The sequence below is a fragment of the Giraffa tippelskirchi genome, chromosome 1 (assembly GCF_054371585.1).
Source record: "Giraffa tippelskirchi isolate mGirTip1 chromosome 1, T2T-mGirTip1v1.2.pri, whole genome shotgun sequence".
In the NCBI taxonomy this organism is placed as follows: domain Eukaryota; kingdom Metazoa; phylum Chordata; class Mammalia; order Artiodactyla; family Giraffidae; genus Giraffa; species Giraffa tippelskirchi.
The window spans coordinates 41,997,794-42,020,304 of NC_137275.1; the positions used below are offsets into that span (position 1 = coordinate 41,997,794).

Here is a 22,511-nt window from a genome sequence, read left to right on the forward strand (position 1 = left end):
AAGGTCAGTTATAAGCACAGGTCACATTTAGTGGCTGAAAAATAGGAAAAAAATGATTCAAAATATATGAAAAAAAACCTTATTTTTATGAAGAACCACATATGTTAACATAATGTCTATTATAACAAAAGCATGCAGTCTAATTTATTGACTTGTGTTAAAACAGGCCTTAGTCACACTTTCCCAAAACATTAATTAAATTATAAAACAAATATAAAACCAGAAACGAAACATGCATATAAGCCTAACCTTTTTTTTTTTTCCTACCTGAGGTAACTGTTGCTCTAATACAATAATACTTATGAATTCAGAGAAACATGAGAAACAATTTGCTTTCCTTTTTTTTCCAGGTAACACCTTCTTCTGTTATTTTTGTTCTTTTTATCTTTGTTATGTTTTGTGTTTTCCTCCAAATAACTTTCAATTGAAATTTTAAAAATGCATCTACAATTCATAATTTATTTTGGGCAATGAAAATATTAACTGAACTTTCCATTTCTTTAAAAATTTTTCACATGCATTTACAAAATTTCTAAGGATCAGCTAATAGAAACTTTCTCAATATCTGTATAGTAAGAACAACAACATGGCTGTGTAAAACTACAAAAATTTCAACTGTCTTCCTGCTTCAAAGCAAAAGACCATGAGGTCAGAATTGAAATGCTTTATCTAGATAAATGTCTCAGTTCACTTTCTGGAGAGAATACACTCAGCATATGGGATTTTATATAAATCTTGAGGTTAAGAGAGATAAAATGAAAAAAATAATTTACCCTTAAATAAACCTTGAAACAAAGTTACTGATTTTCAACAGTTCATGGGACAAGATTTAAAACACAAATTCCAAGTGTTTTAAATATTCATTATTTTGTATGAAAATGAGTGTCTACATTCAGCATGACTTGACATATGTTAACTTGTCCTTGAACAAAACACACCTAATTCAAAGTAACAAAAGTAATTTACTCTTAAGAATGCTAATTAGATGATGTACCAGGAAAAAAAGGAGGGGCTAAAACTTTTGGTACAGGCAATTACAGATTGCAGTATACAAATATAAGTTCCTTAGAGTAGCATCACCAAGCTCCTAGTCCTTTGAAACAGTCACTCTGGAAACGTTCAAGTGTCACGTGTGCAGCTTTTTAGCCACTAGGGGGCAGGGAATGCCCAAATCATTCTGTACAGCTCCTTACACCAGTAAATATTTAAAATAAATATTTTAAATGATCATAATTGTATCAGAAGTATTTTCTCTTCCACAAAACAGTTCTTTGGAAGTCAATAATGAATACTATCGTTAATTTTTATTACCATATGGATTTTGTTGTAATACATTTTTCCCTGCACACAATTTCATAAAATATGCAACCAACAGTAAAGAACAATGGCAAGTAATAAAAATATATGGAATAGAATAAGAAGAAGAGGTGTTACGCACCTTCTGTAACTTTAGGCAGTTCTGGAGAGTAAAAAGGTATGAAAAAAGCAGAGGAAAGTAAGCAAAGAATATTAGCTGGGTAGAAATGTACACAGGTTTAAATATTAAAAATACTACCCACATCTCATTTGAACTTCATGCTAAATTAAAGCTTAAAAGACAATGTCAAATACAACTACCAACTGGAAATATTCATAAGAAGCTAAATTTCCAGAGTTCATTTTTCTTATTCATTTTCTGACACTGACTAAAAATACATTTATCTTTCTATTTTCTCTTAGTAACATACAGTACTGCCGAGACCTTGGAGGAGAAAAGTGGAAAACAGATTACTTCCTGGGGATTATTTTTAGGTCAGTTGTGCCTCATGCATTTAGTATAGTTATTTTCACTCAAGACCCAAAACCTTTACCCAGACGCTCCCTCACAATGGATTAGTCATAAAACATTGTTACAAAGGACAAGATGGAAGCAATTTAAAAAAACACACAAGATATCAGTTCAAGCTGGCTTTTAAGAATTCAAGTCAAAGATAAAAATAAAAAAAATCTGGCTGTAAGAATGAAAAAGGCCAAACAAAATCTTCTAACTTAACCTGTTAACAAAGCCCTGTTTTAAAAATATTCTACCAAGAAGCCCCAGTTACTAGCATGAACATACAGTTGTCACCAATGAAAACTACTAAAGCTGTTACTGCAATGAACAGTCTTACTTGAATGATTATTTAGAAATGGTAGTAAGTTCTCATTTGTTTTCTAACATAACCCAAAGCTTAGAAACTTTAAAAAAAAATAACAATTAGTGGCCATGATTTTAAAGTTCAGTAAAACATTAAACTAGTTTATAGTCATTAATAAAGCTACTATATAAAATCCATTAAATCAAAGCAACAGTTACTGATTTATAGAAAGTGATTTTCAAAATGAGATTCTGAAGGATCTTGGTATTCTTAAAATTGATCTCAATTAGGTTAATGTTTATAAAATGTCTACACCTTTGTTTAAGGCTCTGAAAAATTAAATGTCTTTCCTTTTTTTAAAGCTAGTCACCTTATTCTCAAAAAACAGCACTACTCTTCTTATTGATTTTGGTGCTATTCCTCAATGAGATAAATACAGGTAGGGTATGTATTTTCCCATATTGTTGACTGAACAAAATATATTGGTTTAAAATACATTTTAGGCAACAAGTAATATCTTTTTTTTTTTTTTTTTTTTTTTTTATTTATAAATTTATTTATTTTACTTGGGGGCTAATTACTTTACAATATTGTAATAGTTTTTGCCATACATTGACAAGAATCAGCCATGGGTTTACATGTGTTCCCCTTCCCGAACCCCCCACCCACCTCCCTCCCCCTCCCATCCCTCTGGATCATCCCACTGCCCCGGCCCCGAGCCCTTGTCACATGCATCGAACATGGAATGGTGCTCTGTTTCACATATGACAATACACATGTCTCAATGCCATTCTCCCAGAACGACCCACCCTCACCTTCTCCCTCAGAGTCCATAAAATTGTTCCATGCATCTGTGTCTCTCATTCTGTCCCGCATATAGGGTTATCGTTACCATCTTTCAGATTCCATATATATGCATTAGTATACTGTATTGTTGTTTTTCTTTCTGGCTTACTTCACTCTGTATAATGGGCTCCAGTTTCATCCATCTCAGTAGAACCGGTTCAAATGTATTTTTTTTAATGGCTGAGTAATATTCCATTGTGTATATGTACCACAGCTTCCTTATCCATTCGTCTGCTGATGGACATCTAGGTTGCTTCCATGTCCTGGCTATTGTAAACAGTGCTGCGATGAACATTGGGGTACACGCGTCTCTTTCAATTCTGGTTTCCTCGGTGTATATGCCCAGCAGTGGGATTGCTGGGTCATATGGCAGTTCTATTCCCAGTTTTTTAAGGAATCTCCACACTGTTCTCCATAGTGGCTGTACTAGTTTGCATTCCCACCAACAGTGTAAGAGGGTTCCCTTTTCTCCACACCCTCTCCAGCATTTATTGCTTGTAGACTTTTGGATAGCAGCCATTCTGACTGGTGTGAAATGATACCTCATTGTGGTTTTGATTTGCATTTCTCTAATAATGAGTGATGTTGAGCATCTTTTCATGTGTTTGTTAGCCATCTGTATGTCTTCTTTGGAGAAATGTCTGTTTAGTTCTTTGGCCCATTTTTTGATTGGGTCATTTATTTTTCGGGAATTCAGCTGCAGAAGTTGCTTGTATATTTTTGAGATTAATTGTTTGTCTGTTGCTTCATTTGCTATTATTTTCTCCCATTCTGAAGGCTGTCTTTTCACCTTGTTTATAGTTTCCTTTGTTGTGCAAAAGCTTTTAATTTTAATTAGGTCCCATTTGTCTATTTTTGCTTTTATTTCCAATATTCTGGGAGGTGGGTCATGGAGGATCCTGCTGTGATTTATGTCGGAGAGTGTTTTGCCTATGTTTTCCTCTAGGAGTTTTATTGTTTCTGGTCTTACGTTTAGATCTTTAATCCATTTTGAGTTTATTTTTGTGTATGGTGTTAGGAAGTGTTCTAGTTTCATTCTTTTACAAGTGGTTGACCAGTTTTCCCAGCACCACTTGTTAAAGAGGTTGTCTTTTCTCCATTGTATATTCTTGCCTCCTTTGTCGAAGATAAGGTGTCCATAAGTGCGTGGGTTTATCTCTGGGCTTTCTATTTTGTTCCATTGATCTATATTTCTATCTTTGTGCCAGTACCATACTGTCTTGATGACTGTGGCTTTGTAGTAGAGTCTGAAGTCAGGCAGGTTGATTCCTCCAGTTCCATTCTTCTTCCTCAAGATTGCTTTGGCTATTCGAGGTTTCTTATATTTCCATACAAATTGTGAGATGATTTGTTCTAGTTCTGTGAAAAATACCATTGGTAGCTTGATAGGGATTGCATTGAATCTGTAGATTGCTTTGGGTAGAATACTCATTTTCACTATATTAATTCTTCCAATCCATGAACACGGTATATTTCTCCATCTGTTTGTGTCCTCTTTGATTTCTTTCATCAGTGTTTTATAGTTTTCTATATATAAGTCTTTTGTTTCTTTAGGTAGATATATTCCTAAGTATTTTATTCTTTTTGATGCAATGGTGAATGGTATTGTTTCCTTAATTTCTCTTTCTGTTTTCTCATTATTGGAGTATAGGAATGCAAGGGATTTCTGTGTGTTAATTTTATATCCTGCAACTTTACTATATTCATTGATCAACTCTAGTAATTTTCTAGTAGAGTCTTTAGGGTTTTCTATGTAGAGGATCATGTCATCTGCAAACAGTGAGAGTTTTACTTCTTCTTTTCCTATCTGTATTCCTTTTATTTCTTTTTCAGCTCTGATTGCTGTGGCCAAAACTTCCAAAACTATGTTGAATAGTAGTGGTGAAAGTGGGCATCCTTGCCTTGTTCCTGACTTTAGGGGAAATGCTTTCAATTTTTCACCATTGAGGATAATGTTTGCTGTGGGTTTGTCATATATAGCTTTTATTATGTTGAGATATGTTCCTTCTATTCCTGCTTTCTGGAGGGTTTTAATCATAAATGGATGCTGAATTTTGTCAAAGGCTTTTTCTGCATCTATTGAGATAACCATATGGTTTTTTTCTTTCAATTTGTTAATGTGGTGTATTACATTGATTGATTTGCGGATGTTAAAAAAACCTTGCATTCCTGGGATAAAGCCCACTTGGTCATGATGTATGATCTTTTTAATATGATGTTGGATTCTGTTTGCTAGAATTTTATTAAGGATTTTTGCATCTATGTTCATCAGTGATATTGGCCTGTAGTTTTCCTTTTTTGTGACATCTTTGTCTAGTTTTGGAATTAGGGTGATGGTGGCCTCATAGAATGAGTTTGGAAGTTTACCATCTTCTGCAATTTTCTGGAAGAGTTTGAGCAGGATAGGTGTTAGCTCTTCTCTAAATTTTTGGTAGAATTCCGCTGTGAAGCCGTCTGGTCCTGGGCTTTTGTTTGCTGGAAGATTTCTGATTACACTTTCGATTTCCGTGCTTGTGATGGGTCTGTTAAGATCTTCTATTTCTTCCTGGTTCAGTTTTGGAAAGTTATACTTTTCTAAGAATTTGTCCATTTCTTCCAAGTTGTCCATTTTATTGGCATATAGCTGTTGGTAGTAGTCTCTTATGATCCTTTGTATTTCTGTGGAATCTGTTGTGATCTCTCCATTTTCATTTCTAATTTTGTTGATCTGATTCTTCTCCCTTTGTTTCTTGATGAGTCTGGCTAATGGCTTATCTATTTTGTTTATCTTCTCGAAAAACCAGCTTTTAGTTTTGTTGATTTTTGCTATGGTCTCTTTTGTTTCTTTTGCATTTATTTCTGCCCTAATTTTTAAGATTTCTTTCCTTCTACTGACCCTGGGGTTTTTCATTTCTTCCTTCTCTAGTTGCTTTAGGTGTAGAGTTAGTTGATTTATTTGATTTTTTTCAACAAGTAATATCTTGAAATATATAATATTTGAAAACAGAACAGAAAGCTTATGAATCATTCACTGATCAGAATGTTCAATCCTGAAATGTTGAAAAAGAAAAAAAATTAAATAGCTCAGGTGGTAAAGAATCTGCCTGCAATGCCAGAGACCCTGGTTTGATTCCTGGGTCAGCAATATCCGCTGGAGAAGGGATAGGCTACCCACTTCAGTATTCTTGGACTTCCCTGGTGGCTCAGCTGGTAAAGAATCTGCCTGAAATGTGGGAGACCTGGGTTCGATCCCTGGGTTGGGAAGATCCCCTGGAGAAGGGAACGGCTAACCACTCCAGTATTCTGGCTTGGAGAATTCCATGGACTGTATAGTCCATGGGGTTGCGAAGAGTCGGACACGACTAAATGACTTTCACTTTCACTCAGAGCACATTAAGCTATTATTTAAGGCATGGAAAATTACCATAAATTTCTTAAAGGTCATTGGAGGCTAATGTTGGCGAAATGGCAGCCCTGAGGCCTCGGACACAAGGCCAGCCCCACTGCAAGGAGGAGCACAAGGCCTGAGAGATGCTCCTGCCAGTTCCAAGCATCAATCCTGAAACCAGTAACAGGCTCACTAATTAGTAAGTGATGGACAAGAATACTACATTTAAGGAAAGAAAGAGAGGCAGCCAAACAGCAAAGGAATTAAGTAAAACAAAATGGACAAAGGACAGAGGCCTGTAGCTAAGCCAAAGAACAGTCTGAAGCACCTGAAGTTGACAGTTTTATAGGTCAAAATGGTTGAAGATTGGCAATTTCAATGTTTCAACTTGACAGAACAGAAGCTTCTATTTTTAAATACTAATATATAACTTAGGACAAATCTATTTATTTTTTTTCCCCTTAGTAAAGAGGGGCTACAACTCTGTCCACCTGCTGCTACTTCAATTACTTTCTTTGAGATGAGGAATACAACAAATTGTATCTGCAAGGCACACAGAACCATCTTCTCACAACGTGTGTGCCCTTATAAAAGAAATTTTAAAGTTAAAAAAAAAACCTCACTATACATTTTCAATAACAGTAGAGTTTTTGTGTTATAACACAAAATAATCCCTAGTAATATTCCTGAAGATGTATGATCTAAAATACCTTAATTTACTTCATGTCTAAGGACTTTACCCTGGTTAAAAGAATAATAATTGCTAATATACAATTGAGTACTTACTACAGCTTTGGCATTGTTCTCATCATGTTCATATATTAAGTAATTTAATCCTTACAATAATCTTATGTTGATACTATTATCTCTGTTTCTGAGATAAGAGAAATTGAAACAAAGAGTAAACCAAGGTCACAAAAGTATAGTAAGGGACAAAACCAAGATTTGCATCCAGGCAGTCTGACTCCAGACTTGTATTCTTAAATACTACATCTATACGCTACACAAAAATACAGCTATAAAGATATTCATCTCAGAGTTGTTTAAAATAAGCAAAGATTGGAAAACTATTAAAAAGTGACTAGTTAAAAAAAATCTCCAATACATTGTATATCCAATACAATGGAATACTATGGTGCCATTAAAAATACTGTTGAGTAAATGTTTAATAACATGGTAAATGTTCACGATACATTATATGAAAAAGAATGGGAGGTAACAACATAATTTAAAAATAAGTATTTAAATATGCACAGAAAAAAAGCCCAGAAGAACATCTAACAAAATGTTAACAGTAGTTATATTTCAGGATTAAGTTTATTAAGAGACTGAATCAATTTTCTATAACAAATAAGCATCACTTCTGCAATAAGGAAAATTATTTTTTAAAAAAGACATTTCAGAGTTTTAATTACTTTGAAGAATGCCGAATTATATATTCACTTACAGGTATACTTTATTTTACGTATACATTTTTATTTAACTTTACCTTCCAAAAGCTGTGAGCTAACATTGACAAAATCAATTTTCTTCCGAAGATATCGCTGATTCAATTTCCAAATGCATGAAATAAATGCATTCTTTTCAGCAGTGCTGCTGGCAACCCATTTATATATTTTTTCAAAATGTAAATCAAATTCAGGATTTTCCTGCAATAAAAATACACAATAGATATCTATATTTCAATAAAACAAAAAGAAGCTGAAGCCATTGTTGGAAAAAAAAATCACCATTAAAAATCAACTAAGTGACTTGTAGAAAATGGTTCAGAAAATTCAATTTATAGCAAAAAATTTATTTGCCTCCCAAAAGAAGCTGGATTAAAAACAACATAGTTTTGGCAATTTCCCTGCTATATCCCTTAGGTCTATACGTGAAAGTACAGGATGTCTACTTAACGGCATGTGTCTCAGCTTCCTAATTTATAGGATGACAATGGTCTTGAGTTTTGATTTTTCTTTTTAAATTGCCTTTGGGGGTTTCAGAGTTACATTTTTTCTTTAATAATGTGCTGTTACTCATAACTGTGATTTGACACTAATTCCTTATAACATATGAGTAAAAATACAATCTATACCCGAGTATGGTTTCCAAGAACACATGAGGTGGAAAGTAGGAACTGCTCCTATTTTCAATTCTGAAAGTACAGAATAATTAAGAGTGTTTCAAAAGTAAAAAATACTGGTGGCCTTATTTTAATGAAAAGAAGTTCAACTCATGTGAGAGAACTGCACTATGCTCTCTACACGTCTCTTAAGTCAAATTACAGAAATAATTTCATGCCTTGATAGTCTCCCTTGAATGCAGAACTACTTGATTACTATATAAAAAATGAAAACATATAGATGTATACTTTTCTTCATATCTAAGGAATTAAAAAATAGTCTCAAATCTTTTTAATGTTCTATAGGCGGCTAATCATACATTCAATTAGTTTAAAGTGTTGTTAGGGGGATAAAATATAAATAGAGACCATAAACATGGAAGAAAAGTGATACCAGACTTTTATTATGAAGATCTGAGATAATTTAAGGATTAAGACTTGACATACTACAGTAGGATGGCTGTATTAATTAATTTATAGCTCAATAAGCAGAACTAAAATGACAACAGATTAAAAACTTTCATTTACAATGAAAAAGGAATTGCATTAAATTGTTGCAGTCACTATGAAAAACAGTATGGAGGTTCCTCAAAAGACTAAAAAATAGAGTTGCCATACGATCTAGCAATCCCATTCTTGGGCATGTATTGGACAAAACTATAATTTGAAAATATACACGCATCCCAGTGTTCACTGCAGCACTATTTACAATAGTCCAGACATAGAAACAACCTAAATGTCCACCAACAAATGAATGGATAAAGATGATATGGTACATATATACATTGAAATACTACTCAGCCATAAAAAAGAATGAAATAATGCCATTTACAACAAATGGATGCAACTAGAGATCATCATACTAAGTGAAGAAAGTCAGAGAAATACAAATACCATATATCACTTATACATGGAATATAAAACATAACACAAATGAACTTATCTGCAAAAGAGAAACAGACTCACAGACACAGAGAACAAACTTGGGGTTGCCAAGGGGGAGGAAAAGTAGGGGAGGGATATGTTGGGAGTCTGGGATTAGCAGATGCAAACTATATATATACACACAGAGAGAGAATGAATAAACAAGGTCCAACTGTATAGCTCAGGGAACTATATTCAATATCCTGTGAAAAACTATAATGGAAAAGAATATGAAGAACAATGTATATATATGTCTAACTGAATCCCTTTGCTGTACAGCAGAAATTAACACAACATTGTAAATCAACTGTACTTCAGTAAAATACACTTTTAGAAAAAGGTAATTGCATTAGTATCTATAAAGAAATCTTAACAGTCTTGGCAACCAACATGAAACTTGATGGGAAATGATCTCTTCCCTGGGAATATTTCCCATAATGCCATAAAAGAAGCTGAGTGCTCCAGCAGCAACACTCACACAAATCAATGTGTGATGCTAAATGGCCGTTAGGCTATGTATAAAAATTTTATGTTTTATATCCATATATAGCATACACACACCAAGGTGCTTGCATAAAATGAAAAAAAAATCCATTAAGCAAGTCAGCAATGAGGTGTCAGCTGAGGAATGCATTCAAATAAGCATCCAGCAATGTTAGTGAATTACACAAGTCAATGGGCTTATGAAATGTAAAACTATTGAAGAGAAGAAAGCTTTTTAACAAAGGTGAGTTTCTAAAAAGCCCTTAAAAGTATTTTGTCTTAAACAGAAAATCTTTCCTCTTGATCCTTCCCATAATAACAGAAATTATTATATAATGTAAAGTATTTTTAAAAATCTCATTTTCATGTTTTCAAATACATACACATGCATCCACGCTCAAAGCACCTGTCAGACCCCGTTTTCCACATTCTTCTAAAAATTGGGTGCTTTGTAGGAATCAACAAAGGCCCAGTTTCCCTAAAATACTTAAAGAAAAGGCACTCTCTCCACTTTTAAAGAAATCACAACTCTACAGATACGCAGGACTCTCCTAAACTTGTTTTGTTTCTTTAAAAAATTTGCACCTGACTCAACTGTTTGTCATTCTGTCTAGCCTTTAGATCCTCAGAGGTCTGAATCAGGGTCAGCCTAAAACCAGACTTCTATTTTATCAGTTGCTGCTGCTGTTGCTAAGTCACTTCAGTCGTGTCCGACTCTGTGTGACCCCATAGACGGCAGCCCACCAGGCTCCACCGTCCCTGGGATTCTCCAGGCAAGAACACTGGAGTGGACTGCCATTTCCTTCTCCAATGCATGAAAAGGGAAAAGGGAAAGTGAAGTCGCTCAGTCGTGTCCGACTCTTCGCAACCCCATGGACTGCAGCCTACCAGACTCCTCTCTCCATGGGATTTTCCAGGCAAGAGTATTGGAGTGGGTTGCCATTGCCTTCTCCGTTATTTTATCAGACTGCTCTACAAAGGTAGTTTTCACTTCTCTGTGCCTTTTGAATCAATGTAGAGACTTGAAGAGCTCACTCAAAGGCCACCTGCAGTTACAGTACCATAAGCCTTGCTCACAGCCCCATCCACAGTACAGAGGATACGCTGCAAAGCACCCCCGAGAGCTGTGGAAGGGCTCATGGGCTGCGAAGGAAGATGAGGGCAGGGTTAGAGAGGCTGAGGAGGAGGAGGCACATGCTTTAACCTGAAGAGCTCTACTTGACTTCTTTCATTTTTATTTAAGGGGTATTGCTGTGAAAAGCCTTGAACTGTCAGGAATAAAGGTGCTCCTTTATCATGATTATCATATTATTCAACCTTCTTAGAATTTGAGAGTGACTTAAGTGAAAGGTGTGATATCTTATTCTTTAATATCTTTTATTTTATTCTTTCTGGAGAAGGAAATGGCAGCCCACTTCAATACTGTTGCCTAGAAAATCCCGTGGACAGAGGAGCCTGGTGGGCTACAGTCCGTGGGGTCGCAGAAGAGTCGGGCACGACTTAGTGACTTAACAACAACAATCTTATTCTTTAAAGTCCTTAGAATAGGGGTATAACTCAGTGCCATCACTTGAGCCACAATATTCAAACCATGGCTTCACAGGGCCAGCTCAGCTCCCTCAGCTGATGATTCTGCATTTGTGAGGGCTACCTGAGGAAGATTCACTTTGATTATATTTTATGTGATTTTGAATGAGGCTTTACCAAAACAACAATTTTTTAAAAAACTCACACTACAAACCACCTTAAAATCCATACTAATTCATGGATTCTATACTAAGTATACCTAATCTAAACAAAGAAATGTACAGTCAAGGTTATTTTGCTCTAATTATGTAGCTTGTGAACAAACATAATTGCAGCTCAACAAACCCCACAAACAAGGAAACAAGCTTACATATTTACTTATTTTTAGTAGCCTGAGACTGAGAAGTGGGAGAATGGAAGGCTGGACAATACACTGTAGACTAATTCAAGGTTAGGTGGTGAATCACTGGGTCACAAAATAAGTTTAGATCATCTTAGAAGTCATCACACTCTGTTATAAAATGAAAGACACGTCAAAGAAAAAAAGAAAAGCATACTTTAATAGCATCCTTGGCATCTACCACAGCCAGGTCTCGAAGGGCCCAAGCAATCTGCCTTTTGTAGAAATCTCCTTTATCAGATTTCTTGACTTTGACCACCTTCACCTGTACAGGACGTTCAGTTGTCACTGTTGAATAAAACATACACTTTCATTAGAGACATTATTCATTTCCTCATTCTTCATTCATTCATTGCAAACAGCTGTCAGATACTTGCTGTTTAGTCGCCAAGCGGTCTCTGACTCTTTTGTGACCCTCATGGACTGTAGCCTGTCAGGCTTCTCTGTCCATGGGATGTCCTGGGCAAGAATACTTGAGTGGGTTGCCATTTCTTTCTCCAGGGGATCTTCCTGACTGGATTGAATCCGTGTCTCCTGCATTGGCAGGCAGATTCTTTACTGCCACCACACAATACTAAAACAGGAATAGTATTTCATAACAAATGCTATACACAGATTACTAAAAGAAGAATCTAAATCAGACTAGAGGGTCAGAGGCTGATTCCTTAAGAAGTAAAACTCTTAAAACTCAACAATAAGAAAAAATATTCTGATTAAAAAATGGGCCAAAGACCTTGACAGACATCCAACCAAAGAAAATATACAGATGGTACATAAACATATGAAAAGATGCTCCACATCATTTCTCATGGGGAAAATGCAAATTAAAACAATAGTGAGATACTACTAAACACCTACTGTTGCTTAGTCACTAAGTCATGTCTGACTCTTTTGTGACCCCATAGCCTGTAGCCCACCAGGCTCCTCTGTCCATGGGATTTCCCAGGCAAGAATACTGGAGTGGGTGGTCATTTCCTTCTTAGGGTGGCCAAAATCCAGGGAACTGACAATACCAAACACTTGTGAGGATGTACAGCAACATGTACTGTCATTCACTGATGGTGGGAACTAAAAATAGTATAGTCACTTTGGAAGACAGTTCGGCAATTTCTTAACAAAACTAAATATACTCATACCATATAGTCTAGCAATCACGTTCCATAGTATTTACCAAAAGAATCTGAAAACATGTCCACACAAAAACCTGCACATGGATGTTTATAGCTGCTTTATTCAAAACTGACAACTTGGAAGCAACCAAGATGTCCTTCAGTAGGTGAACAGATAAATAAATAGTGGTATATCCGGACAATGGAATGTTATGTAGTGCTAAAAACAAGTAAGCTGTAAGCCATGAAAACACGTAGAAGTAACTTAAATGCATATTACTAAATGAAAGAAACCAATCTTAGAAGGCTACGTACTATTTGATTCCAATTACTATTTGGTCTTCTGGAAAAGGCAAAACTATGGGGACAATAAAAAGATCAGTGGTCACCAGGAATTGGGGAAGAGATGAACATGCAGAGCAGAGAGAATTTTTAGGGCAGTGACAATACTCTATGACATTATAATGACAGATATATGTCATTATCCATTTGTCCAAACCAACACCAAGATTGAACCCTAAGGTAAACTATGGAATTCAGGTAATTATGATTTGTTAACGTAGGTTTATTCTTGGTAACAAATGTACCATTGTGGTGGGTGGTAAAGAAAAGCTATGCATGTAAGGGTAAAGGTATATATGGGACTCCTCTGTACTTTCCTGTCAATATTCTTGCAAACCTAAAACTGCTCTAAAAAAATAATAAAGTCTTAAAATGTATTAATGCTAACAAGAATTATCATTTATGATGGTATAAAAAATCTAGGAATAAATAAATACCTAGGAGTAAATACAACACATGTGCAAAAGCCTTTAAAATTATAAAACTTACTGAAAGTCTTTAAAACTATAATTCTTGTTGAAAGGCATTAAAGAAGATCAAGAGAACCACACCATATGCATGAACAAGAAGATTTTATATAAAAATGCACATTCTCTACAAAGTGAACTATAGATACAAAACAATTCCAATAGAAATCCTAACAAAATTCGGAACATGACAGGTTGATTATAAAATTTAGATAAAACAACAAAACACCCACAAGACAACATAAAAACCAGATATAAGAAAATACCCAGAAAAAAACAAACACTCATCACTACAAACATGGACACAGGTAAATCAAAGACTGAAATATGAAAGGTAAAATTATAAAACTCGTAGAAGGTAATACACAAGAATACTTTTAAGGGCGTCCCTGGTGGCTTAGATGGTAAAGAATCCGCCTGCAATGCAGGTGACCTGGGTTTCATCCCTCGGTAGGGAAGATCTCCTGGAGAAGGGAGTGGCTACCCATTCCAGTATTCTTGCCTGGAGAATTCCATGGACAGAGGAGCCCAGTGAGCTACAATGCATGGGGTCACAAAGAGTCAGACATGACTGAGCAACTAACACACGACATGACACATGACAGGGTGGGGAAGGACATCTTAAACAAGAGACAAAAAGCCCATAAATGATCAGATTGATTAATCTGATTTCATTAAAATTATAAATGTCATCAAAAGGCATCATAAAAAGTGAAACCACAAGCCACAAACCAGGATGCATACAACCAACAAATTAACACCCACATTATATAAAGACCTCAAAGTATCAACCAACCAAAAAGGACAACCAACACAGTAAAAAAATGAACAGAAGGCTTAAACAGGCAAATTTAGGCAATAAATGGCTAATAAATTCATGAACAGAGACTTAATCTCATTTTTACTTAGGGAAATACAGTTTAAAACGAGATTCTATTTCACATTTGCCAGATCGGAAACAGTTGACAGTCTGTCAAAACCCAGTGTCAAAACCAAGTTTAGACTAAGATGTGGAGAACCCAAAATACATGCTGCCTATGGGAGTGCAATCAGTACGACTACTTTTGAAAATAATTTGTTATAGTGTTGAACATTCACATGCCTGTGACCTAGCAATATCATACTTAGCTATCTACCCCAGAAAATTCTTGCCTATACACTGGCAGACAAGAACAAACATGTTTTGTTGCCTGAATAGCAAAACCTGGAGACAAATCTCCTGGTCATCACTAGTAGGATGGGTAAGTAAACAGTTGAACTCTCAGAATAGAACACTACATAGCAGTGGAAATAAAAGACTTACAGCCATGGGAAAAAAACAGAGGTAACACTCATTAACATGAACCTACTGATGAGTGGAAGTCACAAATGAATACATGTGTTACAACTCAATTTATGCTCAGTTTAAAGCAAATCTAACAATACATTATTTGAGATTACAAACATATATGGCAAAATGATAAAGAAAAGCAAGGAAATAGTAAATCAAAACTCAGGATACTCTTAATGAGGGAGGGAAGGGAATGGGAGCAGGGCAGGGCACACATAAGACTTCAAAGGTAACGGTAATATTCCTTTTATTCGGGGTGGTGGCTACACAAGTGTTCATACCTTTATATGTTATGGAAGCGCTTTTGTATCTTTTTAAGATTTAATTAAAGACAACTGAAAAAAATGAATTTGCTGGCCCAACAGTTTTTCCAATCATAGAGACAATGAGAATATTTTATAAACAACCAGGAAATGTCTCCAAGGAATAAAAGAAATCTTTCCTTATTAAATACTCACCTGTGGCACACAAAAAACAGTTCTTTTTCTTTTTTCCTGCCTTGCAGACATTGACAATACTCAGCAGGCGTTCGTCATTTGGAGTAAAAATGTCTCTTTGTAATGCATGCTTGATTGCTGTCATCTTTACTCAGCTGAAAAATTCAGAGTATAGATATTACACTCATCAAAATTCTTCTTCTTATATTGTTCCATTTAGGATTAGGAAAAGACCTTATTTATGGTTAAGAAGCATGGGGGAATAATTTAATACATTTGTACACAAACATCATAAAAATAAAAAGCTGTGTGTCTGGAAAAGAAATTAGAGAACCAGTATTATCAAACTCTAAGATCTTTGGAAGTGCTCACCAAATATTAAATATTTTTTAAAAAGATTTAAGAAAAAATTAAAAGGCCCATTCCCAGTATTTAAATATAAATTTCCTACATAAATAACTTTTACAACTCAACAACAAAAAAACAAATAACCCAATTAAAAACTGAGCAAAGGGTTTGGGAGACATCTCTCCAAGGAAGACATATGAATGGTTAAAAATGACATGGAAAGATGCTCGACATCATTAGCCATTAGGGAATCATAAATTAAAACAATGAGACACCTACCACTTTACACCTGCTAGGATGGCTAAAATTAGAAAGACAAGTGCTGGTAAGGGAACTCTCATATACTCCTGATGATTGTAAAATACTGCGGCTGCTCTGGAAAATAATTTGGTGGTTCCTCAAACAGTTAAATGTGAATTTACCACATGACCCAGCAATTCCACTCCTAGGTATATACTCAAGAGAACTGAAAATGTATGTCCACACAAAAACATGCCCATAAACATCCACTGCAGCATTATTCACAATAGCCAAAAGTGGAAACATCTCAAATGTCCTGGGGAACAACAAAATGAAATATATCCATACAGTGGCATATTATTTGGTCATAAAAAGGAGCAAAGTACTGATACATACTACTGACACACAGATGAATCCTAAAGACGTTAGGTTAAGTGAAAGAAGTCAGTTGCAAAGGGCCACATATTTCACAATTCCATTTATATGAAATGACCAGAGTAGACAAATCCACAGAGACAGACTGATTGCTGGTTGCCAGGGGTGGGGGGCAAGCAGGCATGAGGAGTGACTGCTAATGTGTATGGGGCTTCTTTTGGGGGTGATGAATATGTCCTTCAATTAGACAGTACTGATGGATGTATAACCCTATGAATATATGGAAAACCACTGAATTATATACTCGAAAAGGGTAAATTTTATGGTATATTAATTATATCTCAAAAAAGCTGTTGTTAGAAAATAGTTTTCCACTTGTCTTCCTTTTCTAATCTAATTCAGTATCTTTTTTCAAATATCAACTTAAATATTTTTTAAACATCTCTTTTCAATTTTATTTGTTAAATATACTGAATACGTATTTGTGTGTGTGTGTGTGTGTGTGTGTATTACTATTTCCAATGCAGGTGTATAGTATTTAATACATGTGAGCTGGCTTAGGAAATTAACTTCTACTTCTAACACTCTTTCTATGGGAAAATGAAGGAATTAGGAGTTTTAAATAAATGACTTTGAATGTATTTTTATAATACAATGACTCTTTTGAAAACTCCTCTATTTTACTCAATCTGTAACATTTCTATCTCTGCTCCAACTCAAAAAAATTGCTTTTCTCAGAAAAACCACATCTTCCCACTTCCATCCCTATTCCCCCTCATCTCAGCCTCCAGGCTTCTGATCTCCCCTTCCATCCTGTTCTCTTAGACCATCTGGCCTCTCCAAGCTTAATTTCTTTCCCAGTCTAGCCTGGAGGCAGTGTTTATTTCCAGACACCCACACCATTCCTTTCAATGATCTTGCTCCATTTGTAGACCAGTTCACTCTGCTCATCAATCTCCATAAACTCTTTTTTCTCTCCTTCTCCTGGGCTACCATATGGCACTTAAGAAGGTCTTATATCCATGTCCATTGTACTCATTACAACTTTTAAATCCAATCAATGCTAAACTTTCAATGTTGCTCAGCAATTCCTTAACACTTCTTTGATGATCCCTCTTCCTACTCCATCAGTGTTGCAAATCCTTATTTCTCTCCTTGAACCCCCAACTCTGTCAGTCTACTCCCTCTCTGTAAATGACTTCATTTAGCCTGGAGAGAATATAAAACCACGAAGAGCAAGTTTCCCCAACTGCTTTCTTCTTCATCTTTCTACGTCCCATTTTAACCTCCATTCCACCCATTATAAAATGTCTATGTCACTGTCTCTTCATATGTTCTAGATCCTACACATATGCTAAAAGCTCAACTCTACCCTTTGCCGAAGCTACCCTGGATACCGGCCAGTTTGCTTTTCTACCTCCAGGCTCTTGTTCATGCAATTTCTTTTTTCTCAAATTCTTTTCTCCCTGGGAAATACCAATTCATCCTGCTAAAATATGACCTCTTTTGTGAAATAGTCACACATGCAAAAAAAAAAAAAATTACTTTCCTGCTTCTCTAACATTTCCCCTCTACTCTGCTAACACAGCACTTACAAACCATATTGTTCAGCTAATTGTATTCTTTTCCCCATTAACAGTATTTCCTCACAGGCAAGGCCTGTGTCTTATTCATCCTTATAGTCCCAGAACTTGGCAAAGACATAGCAGACAGTTAATAAACTCACAAAAATGAAGGCACCAAATAACCTGACAACTAAAGCATTTTGCTAATTTTCCTTCATCTACACATAATTTATCCTTTCTGGTCCTACTGCCAAGGTACAATCCAGGTTCACACCAACTACATCTATTTAACACCACAGCATCTGGTTACCTCTTTGCAAGCTTCCATAACCCCAAAACTCTCAACAAATAATATTAAAACATACCTTTCATCATAATATGCCCTTGCTCAACACTTTCCTAATGTTCTCAAAGACAAACCTTTCACTCCAAGCCCTCTGATCATTCTAGCCTTTAAATCTTTGCTTAGAAGATTTTCCATGCAGAGGGTATCACCTACCCAAATCCTAACTACATTCCATAATTTACATGAACTTGATTCAACACAGTCAATCCTAAAGGAAATCAGTCCTGAACGTTCAGTGGAAGGGCTGATGCTGAAGCTGAAACTCCAATACTCTGGCCATCTGATGCAAAGAACCGACTCCTTGAAAAAGACCCTGATGCTGGGAAAGGTTGAAGGGAGGAGAAGTGGATGACAGAGGATGAGATGATTGGATGGCATCACCAACTTCATGGAGAGAAGTTTGAGCAAGCTTTGGGAGTTGGTGATGGACAGGGAATCCTGGCATGCTGCAGTCCATGGGGGTCACAGAGTTGGACATGACTGAGGGAATAAACTGAACTGATTCAATACAGACCTTAATCCAAATTGATCTCTCCTCTCAACTGCTATACCACTTACTGCATTTGTTAAACATCCAGCACTTGCTGTCCAACTGGTTCATAAAGTCACAAGTTCCTGGATCTTAAGAACTCTCTTCAAGGGGCAGGGGGATGGCTGGGGGAGGAGGTGTTTTAGCAGTTTCATGTTCTTTCTTAGTAGGTACTAAACAAATACCTCTTGAGGAAATCTAAGCTGAATTATAAAAACTGGTTAAATGAATGAAAGACTATTAGTGGTCAGCGTCTATCACCCAGTCCCTCTTTGGTCAAAAGCAAGGACTGACAATATGGTAAGTGGTAAAAACAAGAGAGGAACTAGGCACAGTTGATAAAGGAGCTAGGCAGAATGAAAAGCACTACACATATCTCAATAGATGCAGAGAAAGCCTTTGACAAAATTCAACATCCATTTATGATAAAAACCCTCCAGAAAGCAGGAATAGAAGGAACATACCTCAACATAATAAAAGCTATATATGACAAACCCACAGCAAACATTATCCTCAATGGTGAAAAATTGAAAGCATTTCCCCTAAAATCAGGAACACAGCAAGGGTGCCCACTTTCACCACTACTATTCAACATAGTTTTGGAAGTTTTGGTCACAGCAATTAGAGCTGAAAAAGAAATAAAAGGAATACAGATAGGAAAAGAAGAAGTAAAACTCTCACTGTTTGCAGATGACATGATCCTCTACATAGAAAACCCTAAAGATTCTACCAGAAAATTACTAGAGCTAATCAATGAATACAGTAAATTTGCAGGATATAAAATTAACACACAGAAATCCCTTGCATTCCTATACACCAATAATGAGAAAACAGAAAGAGAAATTAAGGAAACAATACCATTCACCATTGCAACAAAAAGAATAAAATACTTAGGAATATATCTACCTAAAGAAACAAAGACTTATATATAGAAAACTATAAAACACTGATGAAAGAAATCAAAGAGGACACAAACAGATGGAGAAATATACCGTGTTCATGGATTGGAAGAATTAATATAGTGAAAATGAGCATATTACCCAAAGCAATCTATAGATTCAATGCAATCCCTATTACACTACCAACAGTATTTTTCACAGAACTAGAACAAATCATTTCACAATTTCTGTGGAAATATAAAAAACCTCGAATAGCCAAAGCAATCTTGAGAAAGAAGAATGGAACTGGAGGAATCAACCTGCCTGACTTCAGGCTCTACTACAAAGCCACAGTCAAGACAGTATGGTACTGGCACAAAGACAGAAATATAGATCAATGGAACAAAACAGAAAGCCCAGAGATAAATCCACGCACCTATGGACACCTTATCTTCGACAAAGGAGGCAAGAATATACAATGGAGAAAAGACAATCTCTTTAACAAGTGGTGCTGGGAAAACTGGTCAACCACTTGTAAAAGAATGAAACTAGAACACTTTCTAACAGCATACACAAAAATAAACTCAAAATGGATTAAAGATCTAAACGTAAGACCAGAAACTATAAAACTCCTAGAGGAAAACATAGGCAAAACACTCTCCGACATAAATCACAGCAGGATCCTCTATGACCCACCTCCCAGAATATTGGAAATAAAAGCAAAAATAAACAAATGGGACCTAATTAAACTTAAAAGGTTTTGCACAACAAAGGAAATTATAAGCAAGGTGAAAAGACAGCCTTCAGAATGGGAGAAAATAATAGCAAATGAAGCAACAGACAGACAATTAATCTCAAAAATATACAAGCAACTCCCGCAGCTGAATTCCAGAAAAATAAACAACCCAATCAAAAAATGGGCCAAAGAACTAAACAGACATTTCTCCAAAGAAGACATACAGATGGCTAACAAACACATGAAAAGATGCTCAACATCACTCATTATTAGAGAAATGCAAATCAAAATCACAATGAGGTACCATTTCATGCCAGTCAGAATGGCTGCTATCCAAAAGTCTACAAGCAATAAATGCTGGAGAGGGTGTGGAGAAAAGGGAACCCTCTTACACTGTTGGTGGGAATGCAAACTAGTACAGCCACTATGGAGAACAGTGTGGAGATTCCTTAAAAAACTGGGAATAGAACTGCCATACGATCCAGCAAGCCCACTGCTGGGCATACACACCGAGGAAACCAGAATTGAAAGAGACACGTGTACCCCAATGTTCACTGCAGCACTGTTTATAATAGCCAGGACATGGAAGCAACCTAGATGTCCATCAGCAGACGAATGGATAAGGAAGCTCTGGTACATATACACAATGGAATATTACTCAGCCATTAAAAAGAATACATTTGAATCAGTTCTATTGAGATGGATGAAACTGGAGCCCATTATACAGAGTGAAGTAAGCCAGAAAGAAAAACACCAACACAGTATACTAATGCATATGTATGGAATTTGAAAGATGATAACGATAACCCTATATGTGAGACAGAATAAGAGACACAGATGCATAGAACAGTCTTATGGACTCTGAGGGAGAAGGTGAGTGTGGGACGTTCTGAGAGAATAGCATTGAAACATGTATATTATCATATGTGAAACAGAACACCATTCCAGGTTCGATGCATGAGACAAATGCTCAGGGCTGGGGCAATGGGATGACTCAGAGGGAGAGGATGGGGAGGGATGTGGGAGGGGGGTTCAGGATGGGGAACACATGTAAACCCATGGCTGATTCATGTCAATGTATGGCAAAACCACTACAACATTGTAAAGTAATTAGCCCCCAACTAAAATAAATAAATTTATTAAAAAAAAAAATCACTACACATTCAGCAAACACTGATGCCTACTAAGTGCCAGGAAAATTCTAGGTTACCATGGTGAATATGACAAGACATATCCACGAAGACAGGAAGATTCTTGCCTCCAATGGCATCTACTTTATAAAGATGGCGTGAGTAACTCACCAGTGTTTATAGTACTTTTTTGGTAAGTCAGTGAACAAATCATTAGAGGTTCTTTAAAACTATTTTCCCGGAGAAGGCAATGGCACCCCACTCCAGTACTCTTGCCTGGAAAATCCCATGGACGGAGGAGCCTGGTAGGCTACAGTCCATGGGGTCGCTAAGAGTCAGACACGACTGAGCGACTTCACTTTCACTTTTCCCTTTCATGCGCTGGAGAAGGAAATGGCAACCCACTCCAGTATTCTTGCCTGGAGAATCCTAGGGACGGTGGAGCCTGGTGGGCTGCCGTCTATGGGGTCGCATAGAGTCGGACACGACTGAAGCGACTTGGCAGCAGCAGCAGCAAAACTATTTTCCAGGTATAAGAACCCATGTCTGACCACGTTCCAGAGACAGTAAGCCACAATACTCTATGTTGGTCCTTGTTTCCTTAAATTCAGCCGGATCACTACAGGATGTGACAGATAACTTGTAAGTAGTGGTGTCATGTGAGTGAGTGCGTGTGGATAGTACCCTGCCTGCTATCCAGACACCTTAGTACATGGAGCACTGAAGAGAACCCGCCACTGCATGGCAACAGGGAAATGCACTTACGAGATTTAGAAGAAAATGAGGATTTGGACAAAGAAGGGGGAGATACTGCCACGCCCTCCCCTCCTGGTCCAAGCCAAAGAACAAACTGTTCAAGACCGTTTTTTACAATGAAATCTGATTTTCATGGGCGGAACCGGAAAAAGATG

General features: G+C 36.4%; 2 protein-coding genes and 1 long non-coding RNA gene across 15 annotated transcripts in view; 2 read left to right on the forward strand and 1 right to left on the reverse strand.

Annotated features, from left to right (window-relative positions):
• Positions 1–22,511, reverse strand: part of EXOC1 (exocyst complex component 1) — a 61,190-nt gene that overhangs the window by 38,321 nt on the left and 358 nt on the right. For 8 of the 13 annotated variants that reach the window (XM_081589141.1, XM_081589105.1, XM_081589125.1 and 5 more), the window contains exons 2-4: positions 15,475–15,608; positions 11,926–12,056; positions 7,820–7,979 (exon numbers count right to left, since the gene is read on the reverse strand). In XM_081589141.1, coding sequence (XP_081445267.1) covers positions 7,820–7,979; positions 11,926–12,056; positions 15,475–15,598 — 415 coding nt within the window. In that variant the 5' untranslated portion in view covers positions 15,599–15,608. Of the gene's footprint in view, positions 1–1,438; positions 1,460–7,819; positions 7,980–11,925; positions 12,057–15,474; positions 15,609–22,511 lie in introns of all 13 variants that reach the window. The other 5 variants (XM_081589133.1, XM_081589093.1, XM_081589083.1 and 2 more) reach the window with 2 other exon arrangements.
• LOC145545253 (uncharacterized) lies at positions 250–6,103 on the forward strand. Its single transcript, XR_014081972.1, has 2 exons — positions 250–2,627; positions 5,917–6,103. It is a non-coding gene; the product is annotated as an uncharacterized LOC145545253 (long non-coding RNA).
• The window catches only part of LOC145545227 (uncharacterized), a 192,078-nt gene continuing 191,275 nt past the window's right edge, over positions 21,709–22,511 (forward strand). Inside the window, exon 1 of the transcript XR_014081967.1 lies at positions 21,709–21,793. The gene's annotated coding sequence lies outside the window, so the exon portion shown is untranslated. The remainder of the gene's footprint in view (positions 21,794–22,511) is intronic.